The sequence below is a fragment of the Lonchura striata genome, chromosome 2 (genome assembly GCF_046129695.1).
Source record: "Lonchura striata isolate bLonStr1 chromosome 2, bLonStr1.mat, whole genome shotgun sequence".
NCBI classification, from domain to species: Eukaryota; Metazoa; Chordata; class Aves; order Passeriformes; family Estrildidae; genus Lonchura; species Lonchura striata.
In genome coordinates, this window is record NC_134604.1 from 116,274,800 (window position 1) to 116,291,215 (window position 16,416).

The 16,416-nt window shown below is 48.2% G+C and overlaps 1 protein-coding gene across 3 annotated transcripts in view; it reads right to left on the bottom strand.

Annotated features, from left to right (window-relative positions):
- Positions 1-245: 245 nt before the first annotated feature.
- GART (phosphoribosylglycinamide formyltransferase, phosphoribosylglycinamide synthetase, phosphoribosylaminoimidazole synthetase) overlaps positions 246-16,416 on the bottom strand; it is a 37,787-nt gene continuing 21,616 nt past the window's right edge. For all 3 annotated transcript variants that reach the window (XM_077781713.1, XM_021546332.3, XM_021546331.3), the window contains 11 exons: positions 13,213-13,307; positions 12,225-12,334; positions 11,399-11,597; positions 10,133-10,381; positions 9,664-9,816; positions 8,228-8,431; positions 7,851-7,982; positions 7,161-7,291; positions 5,299-5,440; positions 2,725-2,840; positions 246-1,618 (listed from right to left, as the gene is read on the bottom strand). In XM_077781713.1, the coding sequence (XP_077637839.1) occupies positions 1,436-1,618; positions 2,725-2,840; positions 5,299-5,440; positions 7,161-7,291; positions 7,851-7,982; positions 8,228-8,431; positions 9,664-9,816; positions 10,133-10,381; positions 11,399-11,597; positions 12,225-12,334; positions 13,213-13,307 (1,714 nt within the window). In that variant the 3' untranslated portion in view covers positions 246-1,435. The remainder of the gene's footprint in view (positions 1,619-2,724; positions 2,841-5,298; positions 5,441-7,160; positions 7,292-7,850; positions 7,983-8,227; positions 8,432-9,663; positions 9,817-10,132; positions 10,382-11,398; positions 11,598-12,224; positions 12,335-13,212; positions 13,308-16,416) is intronic.

The window sequence follows — 16,416 nt, forward strand, 5'->3', positions numbered from 1 at the left end:
GGTATTGGATTTGGAGAGATCTCTCTGTCGGCCTCTCTGGCAGTGATCCAACTGCTCTGATCAATAATGTGGTATTGATTCCCTGCACAGGCAGTGATTTCACCCCTCCAAGGCTTTATTTCCTCTGCCTTCCCTGGCTGGAGCTGTGTGACCTCCTCTCCAACCAACAGACGCACACCATGTACAGCCCCTTCCCTCCTCCCCACTACAGCCCTGGGAATCAATTCCAAGGAAATACTTGTAGATAGATTTTATTTTTTTTTAATTTATTTCAAATTATTTTTTCAAATCCCAACGGAAAATATGCCAACATGGGACTATTGTCAGGACATCATAACCCAGAATAAAATCAGCTTTCTCTGTGCTAAAGGAGAACTCCAAACCACCTCATCTGCTTTGTGTGTGGGAAACCTGATCCTTTCAGTAAGAACATAAGAATGGTTTCATAACTATATGAAAAAAATATTAAAAGAAAACCACAAGTGTTGAGCTGCACAAAACCCCCAGTTGTTTTCAAATGTTCATAATTCCTGGGTGTCCCTCAGTGTTATTCCAGGTGAAAACACTGGTCCAAAAATAAAGGCACTTCAGGATTCCTGAGGAATGTTTCACAAGCCAAGGACATGCTTTGTGTCAGGTCTTTCTACTCACGTAAAAAAATAAATCTGAGGGGAATTTATGGGAATTCACATGGGAATGCTGTGGAAAAAGGGCAGCAGACACTGAATCCTGCTGGAATCTGATGGACAGCAGGTTCAGGTTTGGAAATGAAAGGGTGTGTCGAGTCTGGGCCAGATGAGATCCACCACCATCAAACCAGGAAGCAAATGGAGAAAAATCCAATTATTGGTGTTTTGGGAGGCCAGATTTCCTGGTCTGATGAGGTTTTTAGAGTGGAGGTTTCTGCCTTTGTCTCTCTTCCATTGCAGTTTCCCTCAGCAACACTGCCCAGCACAAGGAGTGTCCCCGTTAGGGAACAGCCCTGATGGCTGGCAAACAGCTGGATATTCACCAGCATCTTCACAGCTGGATATTCAGCAGCACTTCCACATATTCGCCACCTGGCAAAGGTGGCAGTTAATGCTTCTGCTGGAGACAGGCCACGTGAAAAAGGCTTGTGCACTTCCCAGCCACCAGGCCATTGCTTGTGATTTTGTATGAAAGCGACTCCAGTGTTGTCTCTGGTCCAGCCCAGGGCTGCTCAGATCCACCTGGCTGCATTTGGGTTGTTAGGAAAGCAATTAAGAGAACCTAAACGTTGGCCAAGGAAGTGATTAAAATTAGGAGGCACTCACAGGAGCCATTGCTGCACCCTCTGAGAACAGCCCCGAAATTCCCATTGCTGGCTTTCCTGGGATTTGAGCCTTGAACCGTGCGGGGCAGGGGAAGGGCAGAGCCCGTGCTGGCCCGTGCCAGGCCCTGCTGGAGCTCGCCTCTATTTCCAGTAGATCTTGCCCGCCTCGCCCACGCGCACGGCGCCGCTGGCCACCAGCTGCAGCGCGGCGGGGAAGGCGCGGTGCTCGGCCTCCTTCACCCGCTCGGCCAGCGTGGCCTCCGTGTCCCCCAGCTTCACCGGCACGGCCTCCTGGAAGATGATGGCCCCGGCGTCCACCTCCTCCTGCAACGGCAAGGTCGGGGCTGGCACAGGAGGGGAGGTGCCCCGGTGCCTCGGGGATCTGGCAGGAACTGGGATTTGGGATGGTGGGATGGGGAGAGCAGGTGCTGGGGCTGACTGTGGTCTGGGAAGGGTTCAGAGGAGAGCAGGAGGGAGGCAGAACAGCAGGGAGCAACAGTTCTATTCCAGAAAAGCCCTGGGCTGGGCAGGACATTCAGTCCAGAGGGGGAATGAGCCAAGGGCTACATGGGACAGGGATCCAGGAGATCTTCCCTGGAACACTGCTAGGACAGATCCCTGCTGAGCAGGAATTGTTCCTCAGGAGCTGCCACACAGAGAAACCCCAAATCATGGCATAGAGAGAAGAATTCAGTTTTCCCTTCTATCAGGAAAAATTATTCTACCCTCTTCTTTCCAAGGGAAAGTAAAAATCCCAAGACAGATTCCAGTAGCAGAGGGAGAAGCGAGCCAGAGGAGAGACCTTTGAACCCTGAGAAGGGACCAAAAGGGAACCTATGATCCCTGGCCTGAAAAAACGTGGCTCTGAAGCTGAGAGATCTCTGCTCGCTCTTTACTTAGGGTCTGACCAGCATAAATTGTCAAATTTTGCTCTGTTCCCACAAACATCAGATCACTCCTTAACAAATCCTGTGCCATTTCCAGTGGGGTTTTTGTTTGTTTGTTTCTATTTTTTTCTTTTTCTTGAAAGCAAGAAACAAGGCAGGTTTAGGATAAAATCCAGGAACTTTGGGCCATGTTTAACAAAGCCTTTGGTCTAGCCAAGGCCTTATATTAACTATTCCCCCACGCCAGTGGGTGGAAGGCAGCAGTGGGATGCTTAGGGAAAAAGTTCCCTTAGGGAAAGCTTAAACTGGACAAATGATCCATTTCCAGTCCTCCTTCAGAGCCAGCAAACTCCAGCACTGTACGGTCACAATCTAATCTCCACCTCCTCCAGATAGAAAGTTCTGAACACAGAGGGCAGGCGACCAAACACAAGGGTTTGGGCTGTTCCCAGGAGGCTCTGAGGGGAGAATGTTGGAAGTGGAGGATTACAGAGAGGCAGGGAGGTGCAGATATCCAGAGGGGAGGATTGCAGAGGTACTCACAGCCACGAAGTGCACGGTGCAGCCCGTGACCCTGACCCCGGCCTGCAGCACCAGCTTGTGCGCGTGCGCTCCCTTGAAGGACGGCAGCAGGGACGGGTGGATGTTCAGGATTTTCCCTGGGAGAGCAGAGCTGAGGTTATTGACTTCTAGCACTTCTAGGCTGCTCAAAGGGCCATAACCAACAAAGGAACAAAATAATTTGTGAATAGGATTTTTCACAAGTTTTGAAGACGCCAGCAGCCAGCCAGCCCCAAGTGCTGCAGTGTCTGTGTCTGAAACAGCAGAGTGCAGCTAAAATTAACGGCTAAACACATTTCCCCAGGGAATAATAATGACTAATTGGCTGATGTAGCTGTCCCTTCCCTCAGCATCTTGTTCTTCTTTGATCACAAAGTCCCTGAGGCTGGCAAAGCCCTCCCAGCCCAGGGAGTCCCAGCTGGGCCCCATGCCCACCTTGTCCCCAGCCCAGAGCACTCAGTGCCACCTCCAGGGAACACCTGCAGGGATGGGCACTGCAAAGCTCCCTGGGCAGCCCCTGCCAGGGCCTGAGCACCCTTTCCATGGGGAAATTGCTGCTGCTGTCCCAGCTGAGCCTGCCCTGGCCCAGCCTGAGGCCGTTCCCTCTCCTCCTGTCCCTGTTCCTGGAGCAGAGCCCGACCCCCCGGCTGTCCCCTCCTGGCAGGAGCTGTGAGAGCCACAAGGTCCTCCCTGAGCCTCCTTTGCTCCAGGATTTCTATTACCATTATTTTATTTATTTAATTCTTTCTATTATCTCCATTCTCCTCTCCTCTCTTCCTGGCAGCACCACGGGGACTCTCTGCTCATGGAGATCTGGGCAAGTTACAGGAGGCAAATGTCCCACCTGACGTCCAACAATGTCTCAGGTACACTTTATATCTAAATAAAAGTCTTTTTTTAAGCATCAGCATCTCCCTCCCTGCGGCTTGAGCCCGAAAGGTTTCAGGGACAGTTGGCTGGAAACACCACCCTGCTCTTCTGCCTTCAATTCCCATCAGAATGGGACGTGGGTTCCTGTTTGCTTGGGTTTGTTTAGTTCTGTTTTCACCTGTCCTTTGTTAACATTCACAATTAACACTTGAACCTGTCCTTTGTTAACAGCCATAATTCACACTTCAGGGCTCTTAAGCAAGAAAGAGTTTCATAACTGCTACTCCGTGTCCTTGTGAGTGAGAGAGAAAGAAAAAGGAGCAGCTTTGACCAAAGCAGCAGCAGGAATTGATTCTTCCTGGGTAATTCGGTGGGGGGTCAGTGGCCAGGCGTGGCCAGGACAGGGTCCTGCAGCTGGCCCAGCTCCCTGAGCTGAGCTCAATGTCTGAGCTCACATCTTGTGGTCCCAGCTCAGGTTTTCAAGCTCAATCCAGTTCTGGACATTTAAAAAATGAGTTTAACTCTTCTGTCTGGAAAAAGTCTTTCCTTTTCTCTCACACCAGTCATGCAGGTAAAGCAAATCCTGCAGTGTGCAGGACAACGATCAGTGCTCTGTCCCTGAATCAGAAGGCACTAAAATCCTTTATTTGTACAAGATTCTGCACTAGAGGAAGTTCTTTTCTCTCCTCTACATAGACTTTCTTCTCCAAACACATCCCTTGGAGTGAGAGATTCTGTCTCTTCCTGACAGCTGCCCACAGCACAGGCATTTCCATCTCTGGACCCTGAGTGGAGACAAACAAAACCAATTCACCTGACTGGTTTCACCTGAGAGCTTCAAAACCACAGCAAGGCCTCTCAGGAGTGCCTGCTTTGCTCTACTGATTTTAAAGAGAGGTTTGAAAAGTAGTTCACGTGTGAAGTGTTCCTGGCACACCCAGAGGAACACAAAAGTCACCAAAGAGCAGTGAAAGCTGCAAGGCACAGGCTGACCAGGCTGTAACCCTGGCCCCAAAGCAGAGCAAGCAGCAGCTGCTCTGTGTGCTTAGGATCTCTAGGAAACACAGGAGGAGAGAAAATAACAGCTGGGGCAGGAGAGCAGGCCCTGAAGGTGTCACCAGCCTCTCAAAGAGCTGGAAAACTAAAAGATGAGTAGAGTGGAGACACTGTGAATATTCTGAGCAAGCACAGCCTGGATCTGCCTGTGGAATACCCCACCCATGGACTCAGGCAGCTCCTGACACGTAGCCTGAGATTGGCCAGGGCTTGTTACCCAAAACTGCAAAATGCTGCTCAGTTTGGGGTTTTTACAGGGATCCAGAGCCATTCCTCTGTCAGGGGAAGGATTCCTCAGTGGTTGGGTGCTTACCTCTGCCCTGCACCCCCTGTGTGCAGAGGCTGAAAGTCTTCACAGCCTTCTTACAAATATTTTCTAAGAAATCAAAGGCTACCAGACCTGTGTTTGCCCTTGGCTTCCTTCAGCCTCTGCACAAGTGCACTGCCTTTCTCTTTCATCCTTTTCCTTACAAGAGGGGAAGAGTCTCATTTCACAGAATCCTGGGATGGCTGGGGTTGGAAGGGGACCTTGAAGATCATCCTGTTTCATCTGGTGGCATCTCTCTTTTTCCTGGTGACAACCTCTGCAATGCCTTTGTGCACATGCACAGCCCCCCCAGGTGTGCTCACCTTCCCATTTCTTGACAAAAGGACCCGAGAGGATGCGCATGAACCCGGCCAGGCAGATCAGCTCCACCGAGAACTCCTCAAGGACTTTGTCCACAGCACTGTCGAACTCCGCGCGGCTCAGGTACCTCGTGTGCTCAACCACCTGGGGCAGCCCAAAACACAGGAGCAGGGATGTGGTGGCAATTCCAGCAAGAAGAACAGCTCCTTAATGGACAGCTGAGAGACAGAGTGGAGCCTGTGCTCCTCCCCACAGAAAGGGATCATTGGAACAAACAGGTTTGGCTTGATAAGCCCAACCTTGATCCCAGCACTTGGACACCACGGAACACCCTACAAATGCAGGGCTTTAAGCCATCCTGAAGTCATCCAAAGATTTCACCCACTTTGAGGCCTCTGGCAGTCATAAGGAGTTGAATCTTGGCAAAAACTATACCAGAAAAGCTTGGGAAAAAGGCTAATCACAAACTTTTAAACTAGCCCCTACCTCATAATCATAGAATCCCAGAATCCTGGACTGGTTTGGGTGGGAAGGGACCACAGAGCTCATCCAGTGCCACCCACTGTGCCAGGCTGCTCCAGCCCCAGTGTCCAACCTGGCCTTGGGCACTGCCAGGGATCCAGGGGAATCTGGGAATTCCATCCCAGCCCCGCCCACCCTGCCAGGGAACAATTCCCAATTCCCAATCTCCCACCCAGCCCTGCCCTCTGGCAGAGGGAGCCATTCCCTGGCTCCTGTCCCTCCATCCTTGTCCCCAGTCCCTCTGCAGCTCTCCTGGAGCCCCTCCAGGCCCTGGCAGGGGCTCTGGAGCTTTCCCTTCTCCAGGTGAACATCCTCAGCTCTCCCAGCCTGAGTTGTGTGTTTTCCATCCAGGATATATCCCTTAATTTAGGCAGGAAGAAGGCAGCACTACCTAACTTAGAGCACCCAGTCTTCTCTTCAAGAGAAGCACCTGTTAATCAGGGCCCAGGGATGGTTTGGGAAAAGCCAGGGCTGCTCAGGAGACAGGGACAGCAGGGTTTGGGAGCAGAGCCCAGCCCAGCCCTGGGCTGAGCAGCCTCTGTCCCTGTGCTTGTCCCACCACTCCCTTCACAGCTGAACCCCCAGGGCCATCAGCTCTCCCACACTGGCTTTTTCCCCAATAAAAAAAAAACCTTGGGGTTGGCACTGGATGGATTTTCAGGTTCTTTCCCAGCCAAGCCAGTCTGTGGCTGTGATTCTCACATCACATTTCCCTCGTGCCCTCTGTGTCCTCCCAAGGAGGAGCTGGAGCACCAGCACAGATCCCAGCACTATTCAAGGAACAAAGCTCTGAATGTCCCTGTGTCCATATTCAGCAGTGAAAAGTGACAGTAAAAGGTTTCTAAGTGACAACAGGATCATTTCAGATCTGCAACCCAAAGGCAAGGCACACAACATTCATGGAAGCTCAGGGAGCACTGGGAATGATTCCTGGAGAACTTGAGGCAATATCCAGGGAGTCAGAGGAAGGTCCCACTGAGTGTGACCTCTCTAGTCCATTCAAATGCACCACCAGGTCATTTTAAAATTAAATTCACATAAAATAGGTTGGTACTTCAGTGTGCCCAGCAGTCAAACAATTGACAAAGTTTAAGCTGTAACTGAAAGATTTCCGCTGGTTTAATGTAACAACTGTCCCCAAAGCATCAGGATTGCTGGCAGACAAGGAGAAAAGGAAGGATTTCACTGTCAGCTACTTTGCCCCTAGGCACAAGCTCACAACAGACCAAAAATGAAAAGCCAAGGCTCCCTCTCAGCCTATGTGTTACCCCCTAAAACTCATCAGCACCTTCCTGCTGGAGTCCCAGCCAATGGTGGCTAATTACAAAAAGGAAATGCTCACCCTTGTAGGAATCCCAGCTCTCTCAGCTTTCCTCAGCCCCTCCACACCAGGTTTGTTGGAGATAACCAGAACTATCTGTGCATAGCTGGTGTCTTTCTTTGTGCTGTTGATGAGAGCTTCCAGGTTTGTGCCTGGGGGAGAGAAAATAGAATACTGAGAATAAATAGAAAGAACAGCTGGAAGAGGCTTTAAATAAGCAGCACCGTGGGGGAGACCAAACCAAACATCTCTGATGAAACATTAATCCTTTTTTAATTGATCTTGCTGGGAGCTGATTCAGACAGCTGAAGGCTTTTCCTGGCAGCTGCACTTGGAAGCTGTAATTTATAGCACTGGATTGGTGGTCTTAGTGATTGGGAATACTGGAAATAGAATAGCTGGAGTGCCTACATGGCAAGAAGAAATTCTGATCCCTCTGTGAAATGATGCTGCTGTTCCTACAGGGCACCAGAGTGGGAGTTTGAATCTCCCACTCATGCAGAGGTTTGGGGACAAACTGAACACAGATGCAATTCAGCTTGCAGCAGAGGTTAAAAGAGGTTTGTGACTGACATCAATCCAGGCACAACCTCTCTCCTGCCTGTTAGAAGCCTACCAGAGTGCCCATGGAGAACTGCAGGGATTTTAAATCCAAGCTGAAGTTCCCTTCTCCACAGTCTGGTTTCCACTGCAGCGAAGAGCAGAACTCACCTGTTCCAGAGATGAGGACAGCAACCTTCATTTTGCCTGTCTGGATGTTGCCCTGGATATGGCTCTGCACACACAGAGACCTGTTTGCTTGCAGGGCCCGATGGAGATTGAGGACTTTAACGTTGTCAGAGCCTGAGAAGTTACAAGGAAAAACCCAAAAAAAAGCAAAACAAAGTATCAGTAAAAGGAGAAACAGAGAGAGGAGAAAAGCACCCATGGAAGACATTAATGAACTGTCAGTTCAATACCCCCACAAAAAAGTCAGGGAAGTGCCAGTGAAGAGATTTTCACCTCATGAAAACTCACAAGCAAGGGAATTTCCCTCAGCTTTTTCTTTCTGATTAATTTTCCCCCAAGGAAAATCAAGCTGCAATCACCTTTTTGTAGGGAGACCACTTTGCCGATGAGCCAGGCGGTCTCGTGTGCCTGGATGTCTCTGAGGACCTGCTGGGCCATGTCCTTCTGCACCACCAGCACTGCTCCAACCCCACAGTTGAAGGTCCGAGCCATCTCCTCCTCTGAGAGGTTCCCTTCCTTGTGGAGCCAGCAAAAGATTTCAGGGATCTTCCAGGTGAGAGCATCTGAAGAGAATTGAAAATACAGATCAAGAGTGGAAATTGCTACCAATGGACTACAATTATTGGGGCATTAAGAGGAAAAAATTTGTCACAAAAATCCCCCACTGCCCCAGTTCCAAACAGGCAAGGATGATTTACAGCAGCACAAAAATGCTTCTGGACAAGGCACTGGAAAAGGAATTCCAAGGCTAGGAAATTTCTCCATTGTTATGTTCTCTTTTAAAATGGTTCTATCACAATTTCTACAGATTCATAGAATCACAGACTGGTTTGTGTTGGAGGGACCCCAAATCCCACCCAGTGCCACCCCTGCCACGGCAGGGACACCTCCCACCGTGCCAGGCTGCTCCAGCCCCAGTGTCCAACCTGGCCTTGGGCACTGCCAGGGATCCAGGGGAATCTGGGAATTCCATCCCAGCCCTGCCCACCCTGCCAGGGAACAATTCCCAATTCCCAATCTCCCACCCAGCCCTGCCCTCTGGCAGTGGGAGCCATTCCCTGGCTCCTGTCCCTCCATCCTTGTCCCCAGTCCCTCTGCAGCTCTCCTGGAGCCCCTCCAGGCCCTGGCAGGGCTCTGAGCTCTCCCTGGAGCTTCTCCTCTCCAGGTTGAACATTCCCAGCTCTCCCAGCCTGGCTCCAGAGCAGAGGTGCACATCCACATGAATATTTATCAGTGGACAAGTGGAAAATTATTTATGTGCAGTTATTGAGTTCAGAACTCCCTGTTAATTCCTTATTTTATGGTACAACCCCGTGAGCTCTCACAACCTGCGCCAGCCATTTCCCTTTCCATGCCTCACCTTCCCCCTTTCCAGCACACCTGAGGGGAAAGTGCTGAGCATTAATGAAGCCAAACAGCAGGAGCTGCCCCTGAGCTCACAACCACCTCTGAATGCTAATTGAAAACTTCATGAGTATCATTTAATTTGCAGTAATTTTGTAGGGAATTGCAAATGGTGACAGCTGACTTGGGATTGGTGGTAAGGTTGTTTTCTTTTTGCAAGTGTCCTAAGAAATCAAATCCCAAACACCACCAGGGGAGGGAATTCAATGGGGAGCAGACTTTCCACCACAAAGAGTTTTGACTGGCTCTGGTTCAGGTACAAGGAAAAACTCAAACATTTCTAGACAGACAAGTCCAGCTCCTAGAGCACAAATCAGCTGGTGTGGCCACAGGCTTCCCCAGCAATCCACATTAACGTGAGGATTTTTCCACAGCTTTCCTTCTCTCTCACCTAAAATGACACCAAAGGACTCTGGGAGAACTCTGGGGATGTTTTCCAGCAGGCCCCCTCCGGTGATGTGGGCGTAGGCTTTGACGTGGCCCGAGCGCAGCACAGGCAGCAGAGTCTTGCTGTAGAGTTTGGTTGGGGTTAACAGGAGTTCTCCTGCCCAGGGGAGAGGGAAAAAGCATGGAGAGAAATGGGAATCAATATAAAATGGGGGAAATCTCAAAACAGCAACTTGGATGGTAATGAGCATTGTACTAGAGAGGAGCACAAAGTTCTACCTCTTTTTTTTTTTAGCCCATAATTAAGTATTTATCCCCCTCCCGTCTTCTTCCCTGCACATGTCACTCCCAGGAAAAGAAAATGAAACCACGCTAAAGATGGAATGATTTTCCTTTCTGTGCCTGAGAAAACTTTCAAAGGCCCAGACAAAATAACTGTGCCAGCTGTTGGGAAGCTCAGAAGGAAGCAGTACCCAGTGTCTGATCCCCGGAGACACCGACGCGGGAGGAGAAATCCAGGGAGGACTTCTCCACGATCTTCCTGACGAGGCTGAAGCCGTTGCTGTGCACCCCAGAAGATGCCACCCCAATGACCACGTCCCCCTCAGTGATCCTGTCCAACTGGGGCAGCATCTGCCCTCGCTCCACGGCCCCCACGGCGAAGCCGGCCAGGTCGTACTCGCCGGGGGGATACATCCCCGGCATCTCGGCCGTTTCTCCTCCTGGGGAACAAAAACACAGCAAAGAGGTGCTGAAAAAGCCTGGGTTTAATCATAGAATCCCAGAATGGTTCAGGTTGGAAAGGATTTTAAAGCTCATTTCATTCCACCCCGGCAGGGATACCTCCCACTGCCCCAGGCTGCTCCAGCCCCAGTGTCCAGCCTGGCCTTGGGCACTGCCAGGGATCCGGGGGCAGCCCCAGCTAGTCTGGGTAAAATTCTGCTTTTTTCTCTCCTCTTCCCACTTTTCACTCCCTGCCCTGTGCCCCAGCTCACCTATTTTTTTCAGTCCTGCTATTTCAGCTGTGTTTAATAAGGGCTTCTTATTTCATAAGAAGCAAAGAGGCAAAATGGGGAGAAGTGCTTGGCCACCCACCACGTGAATCCACAGTTAACTGTGCAAAACTCGGCATCAGATGAGCCCTCACCCCCTCACTATCAGGGGGTGATGAGTTAAATTTGTTGAGCTGAAGGTTCAGCTCTTGCAGAAGGGCCTGTGGAGTTTGAAAGTCTTGAACTGGAAATGAAGTCTTGACATTTTGCTGGTTTCATCACAAGGTCTCACCTAACACAGACCTTGCTGCAGCATGAATGGGGTGATTATATTTGATAAATGCAGAGAACACGTTAAAACAAACATAAAGCTGACCAACAGTTCATGCAGGAAAAGAGTAAACCAGGGTATAAAGAGCTTCTTGTTCAAAGCATATAAACAGACCCAAAACGACACCCACTGAGAAAGTACTTGTGTTCCTAACTTCCCTAAAAGATTGGTAAAAAGGACAGAACCTTTTCTCAACATCTAACCTAAATCTGTAGCTAAACCTAATCTGAATTTAACCTAAACTTTTAAAGTACTGTCTCCTTCCACTGTGATTCAGATTGAGTTCCCTGAAAGCAAAGACACTTTGCTTTTTTATTCCTCCCAGATTCTTCCACAAGATAGGAAACCAACTACATTAAAACCAACTAAAAAACCTTGCAGCAGATTTTTCAGATCCCCCTGAGAAGTGTTCCTACCCAAAAGAGCACATCCAGCTTTCCTGCAAGCATCAGCAATTCCTGCAATGACACCCTGAGCCACTTCCACGTCGAGTTTGCCGCAGGCAAAATAGTCCAGGAAGAAGAGGGGCTCAGCTCCCTGGGCCAGGATGTCATTGACACACATGGCCACCAGGTCCTGCCCGATGGTGTCGTGTTTCTGGCACTGCTGGGCAATCTGCAAGACACGGGGAAAAGCCTGGCATCAGCTCTGGGCCCCTGGAACACCAGCCAGGGTTTGGAAGGAACTGAAATCAGGAGCAGAGTCTGAGAGCGATGGACCAAAATCCCTCCAGGTGTTCTTTGAGGAGCAGCTTTGTTTATTATCATCTCCTAACTCTCTTCAGGAACTATTCCTTTCTCCACTGGCAAATCCAAAAGGCACTGAGAAGGAAACTGTGCTGCAAAAGGGCTTCCTTGCAGCCCAAAACACAACAGCAAACCTGGGATTAATTAATGTTTTTCCCCATCAATTAATCTTTTCTGAGGGTGGAGATGCTGCCTTTGTGAAACAAAATTCCTGATTATATTCCTAATATTGAAAACCCAGTCATTTTAGGCATCTTATCAACTTCTGATATTTACTGATGATATTATCATATCAACTTCTGATAGTCAATATTATCATATCAACTTCTGGCTATTGACAGGTATTTAATTGTTTTGCCTGAAGAAGGGCAATTTCAGTTTCCATCCCCTTTTTATAAAGACCAATAGGTATTTTTACAAGACAACTGCTGTTTTCTGACAGGACATTTTCCCTTCTGTGCTGTTTTTCCTTCTTTGGCATGGATTTCCACCTTACCTTGAGTTTGGTGCCGACGCCGTCGGTTCCAGACACCAGGATGGGATCTTTGTAACCAGCTGCTTTCAGGTCAAAGAGCCCAGCAAACCCTCCCAGCTCTGCATTGCAGCCTGCCAGCCAGGAAACAAGAGAAACAGCCCAGCTTTACTCCCAGGGGCTTCTCCAGCATCTCCACCACAAATTCTCTCCAAGGTTTGGCAACATGACTTTGCTTTGTCACCGGGAAACTTTTCTCTGCCATTTAGAAGCTCTTCACTGAGGAGCTCCTAATCTGCTTAGGTTGGCTTTGTCTTTTATCATTAGCCTAAGCCTAAAAATCCCCAACTTTGTGACTGAGCAGTCAATAATTCCTGTATGCACTGTGTTCCTGTGAAACACAGGAGAAATTGTGATAAGATTATTGTACTGCTGTGAGAAAATCTGTATTTTTCCCTCTGCATTTACCTGACTTCATGAGAAGGTTCTCAGTTAATTTGAAACAGAAGGACTATTTCATAAATGAATATTTTAAATCTGTCCAAAGAATTACAAGGACTTGCTAGAGTAAGATGTGCCTGAACCCCAAAAACAAGGATGAATCCACGCTGATTCAACCAAGCAAAGGAAGTGTGTTCCACATCTATCTCAGGAATTCTACATCTCAAAACCCTTCTAAATGTTCATCCCCTCAAATGATGGAATTCACCATGCAAGAAATAATAATCCATGGAATCAAGCTCAGTACTTATGGTGAAATTTTTGCTTGCATTTATCCTTACAGAGAGCTGAACTGTGCCCTCTAACACTCCTGGCATTCAGATGGAGTTTAGAGCCATCTGGGGATTAAAAGCTGTGCATTTGGAATAAAATCACAGGCATTTGCTTACCACCGGTTTTCTTGTGTCATCTAGAAACAGGCAGGACACATAAATATGAGCTTTTTATCCAAATCAACTGGTAAGCCTCGCTGCCAAGTGACCAAAGCAGGAGCAGAAGGTTCTTGTCTTACCTGACCTTGATGTGGCTGCAGCAAAGGGTTTGATCCTCTGCACCAAAGTGTTCCCTGCTTCAATGTCCACCCCACTGTTCTTGTAAGTCAGGCCTCTGGAAGAGTGGGCAAAAATGGGATGGCAGCTGATTACTGAATGTATTTTCAAATAATATTTACTTCTTTACATCCCTGAGTGGAAGAACTATGCAGAATCCCATCCTGCTGTCTGAGGTAGGCACTGCCAGGAGCAGTACGTGGATAATCCCCAAGTTTTGAAGATGGTATCAAAGCATTGGGATCATGCAGTCAAATTCCAAACTAAAACCAACAAGCAAACCTCTGACAACAAGGTAGAACAGGCAGCATAGACCTGATTTTGCAAGGTTTGAATCCACACAGCCCATGGAATCCAAGCTGTGACTGAACCCCACCTTGCCCCCAGCCCAAAGCTCTGAGTGCAACCTCCAGGCCTTGAGGTGTCAGTGGGAAAGCTCCAAACCAAACCAAGCCCAAAAATGCACAGCTGGGTCAGAGCAGGGCTAAGCTCAAGTCTCTTTTCCACCCACAAGTCTCAGGTGAATCAATAACCCCCAAGATGCTTCCAGGTTTTACAGCTGCAGCTTAAAGGTTGCCTCTCCTTATCACTGGAATGATCCCACCACAGAAGCAGCCATGCCTCTTTCTTACTTCAGTGGGTTTTCTGTTAAAGAATATAAAATATATTTCCTTCGAAAGACCCAGGTTCCTAAGGTGGGGCTCAGGAATCTAAAAGATGTAAGCTCTGGGTGGGGTTTACGTAAGATCAACACACTGGTACAAGCTGGTGTCACCTGTGTGTCCCCACAGCTCCCTGGGGACACGAAGCACCAGCTCTTATTTACAGAAGGACCTTTCCATTCTGGGGACAGGGACCTTAATGACTTTTCACTCCAGCAAACACAGCTCGTGCCAGTTAAACAGTTGTTATTCCCAGGCTGTCAATAGCATGAACCAGGTGCATCCCTATTTTAGATCCATCCCTGTTTTCCCTCTCCTATGGGTGGGATTCAGCCTGACGTTTAATTTCTAAGGGTGTTGATTAACAAGGACAAATACAACAAAACAACTGAAACCTATTTAAAATTTACTCAGCTAAACAAAACAAACAAACAAACAAACAAACAAACAAACAAAAAAATCAGTTAATCCACAAAACTCATCTCAGGAACCAGGTCAAGAATTCAGGAAACATTGAAAAAGTCAGAGACAGACACAAATGCCTACAATTGCACTAAATGTAGTAAATATTTTTGTACTCTACCTATTAAAACTTATTTTAAGATGTGGGAGGGTTTTTTTTTTAGGATGAAGGGTATTTCTGTTGTGAAGATCATTGCTGGAATATCTGGAATTGATAAGACTTCAAGTGCCAGAAGAACTGGCCCAGGAGAAGTGTTGCCAGGAGAATCCAAAGGTGTCTGCACTCACAGCATACCCCTGCCCAAAAACTGGCAAGAATACAAGAATTACCCCAGGCAGCTGTTCAGGCTGTGAATAAGACTCAAGGAAATATTAGCCTGCAACAACCAGAGATCAAAGTCAGCCCCTTTCAGTCTGAATATGATAAATGTCCACCAGATTCGCACCATGTTTTTAGGAGTATTTCAAATTTTTTTTTTTTTTTTTTTTTTTTTTTTTTTTTTTTGCTATCTGCTTTGATCCTTTAAATGGATCTTTAATTCTTTGAATTTTCTGGAAGACTTTTTATTAATCACTCTGGCTATTTTCCTGAGGTGAAATGCCTCAGGACTGAATCCTGCCAGGCTGCCAAGAGGAGGTGAGTCCTGACTTGCAGAGCCACCCCCCTTCCTTCACTGAGTCCAAAGGGGGCTTGGAGCACCCTGGGTGAGTGGAAGGTGTCCCTGCCCATGGCAGGAGCAGGATGAGCTTTAAGATCCTCTCCAACCCAGCCCAGTCTGGGGCTCTGGGACTGAAGCATCCCTGTGCTGCCCCTTCAGGAGCAGAAGGTGGAGCAGCCTCCAGGGCAGTGCCCCAGGCAGCGACTGCAAACAGCCCCCGGGAGCCTCCCTGTGCAGGCAGGGATCCTCCAGGCAGGCATTCCAGGCAGGAGCCCTGCTGCCTGTGGCCCAGGAACTCAGGAACTGCTCCAAGTGCCTCCTCCTGCCTCACTGACCTGCTTCTTTTTTAATGCTACCAACCCCAGTTCCACCTTGTCACATCAATTCGTCAGCGGATGCAGAGCACTTGACAGAGAAAGAAGACTAAATGGCAACACCCTTGTTCTTTTAGGAAGTTTATTGATCATCATTTTACAAAATACTAATCAGGATACACTGCCAGCAGCAACAGAATTGTCACTGAAGTGCTTCCCAGCCTACAAAATAACCCTTTAGGATAAGGTATGTTGAGAGCTCATTGGAGCAGAGCAGTTTCTTACTAGGTAAAAATGAGTTTAAAAACTGGAAGAAGCTTTCAGGAACATTAAAGAGACAACAGGACTCCCTGCTATTAAAAAAAAAACAACAAACCCCATACCCATATGATCTCCAGAGTCTTACAGTAAATACTGTGCCAATTAAAGGAATGAGAATGGAAAGAAGTGATGAATCCTACCCTGTTGTTAGGCAGCTGTGCCAGTAAAATGTAAATACCAACAAGGTACGGGGTTTAAAGTAATTTCAACCATTTCTAAAAGCTAAAAAAGAACCAATAAGCCAGCCTGACCTTTGCTAATATATAAAATCATAGACTCTCCTGAGCTGGAAGGAACACACAGGAATCATGCAGTCCAAGCCCCGTCCCTGCACAGACACCCCAAAAATCCCTCCCTGGGCATCCCTGGCAGTGCTGTCCAAACACTCCTGGAGCAGGTTGGGGCTGGGACCACATTTCATGCTATTAAATATCAGACTTCTGGGCAAGACAAACCCAGAGCAAAAGCTGTGATCCCAAAACAGACCCAGAGCAAAAGCTGTGATCCAAAGTCCAAGAAGCAGAAGTTGACCTTCCCTAAACCAGGCCTAACAACTGCAGCAACACAGGTCATTCCTGTGTGCTTGTCACTGTAGTTTAACTCAGATTTAGGAGAGCAAGAACATGGATGAGGCATTCAAAATACTCCTCCCTTGGCTGGTCTTGCTGAGGTTAAGTAAAAGGATGGGGTTAAAACTTGTCAAGAGTTCCACGGAATATCAACACCAGTTATTAGCATCAACCAGGGAT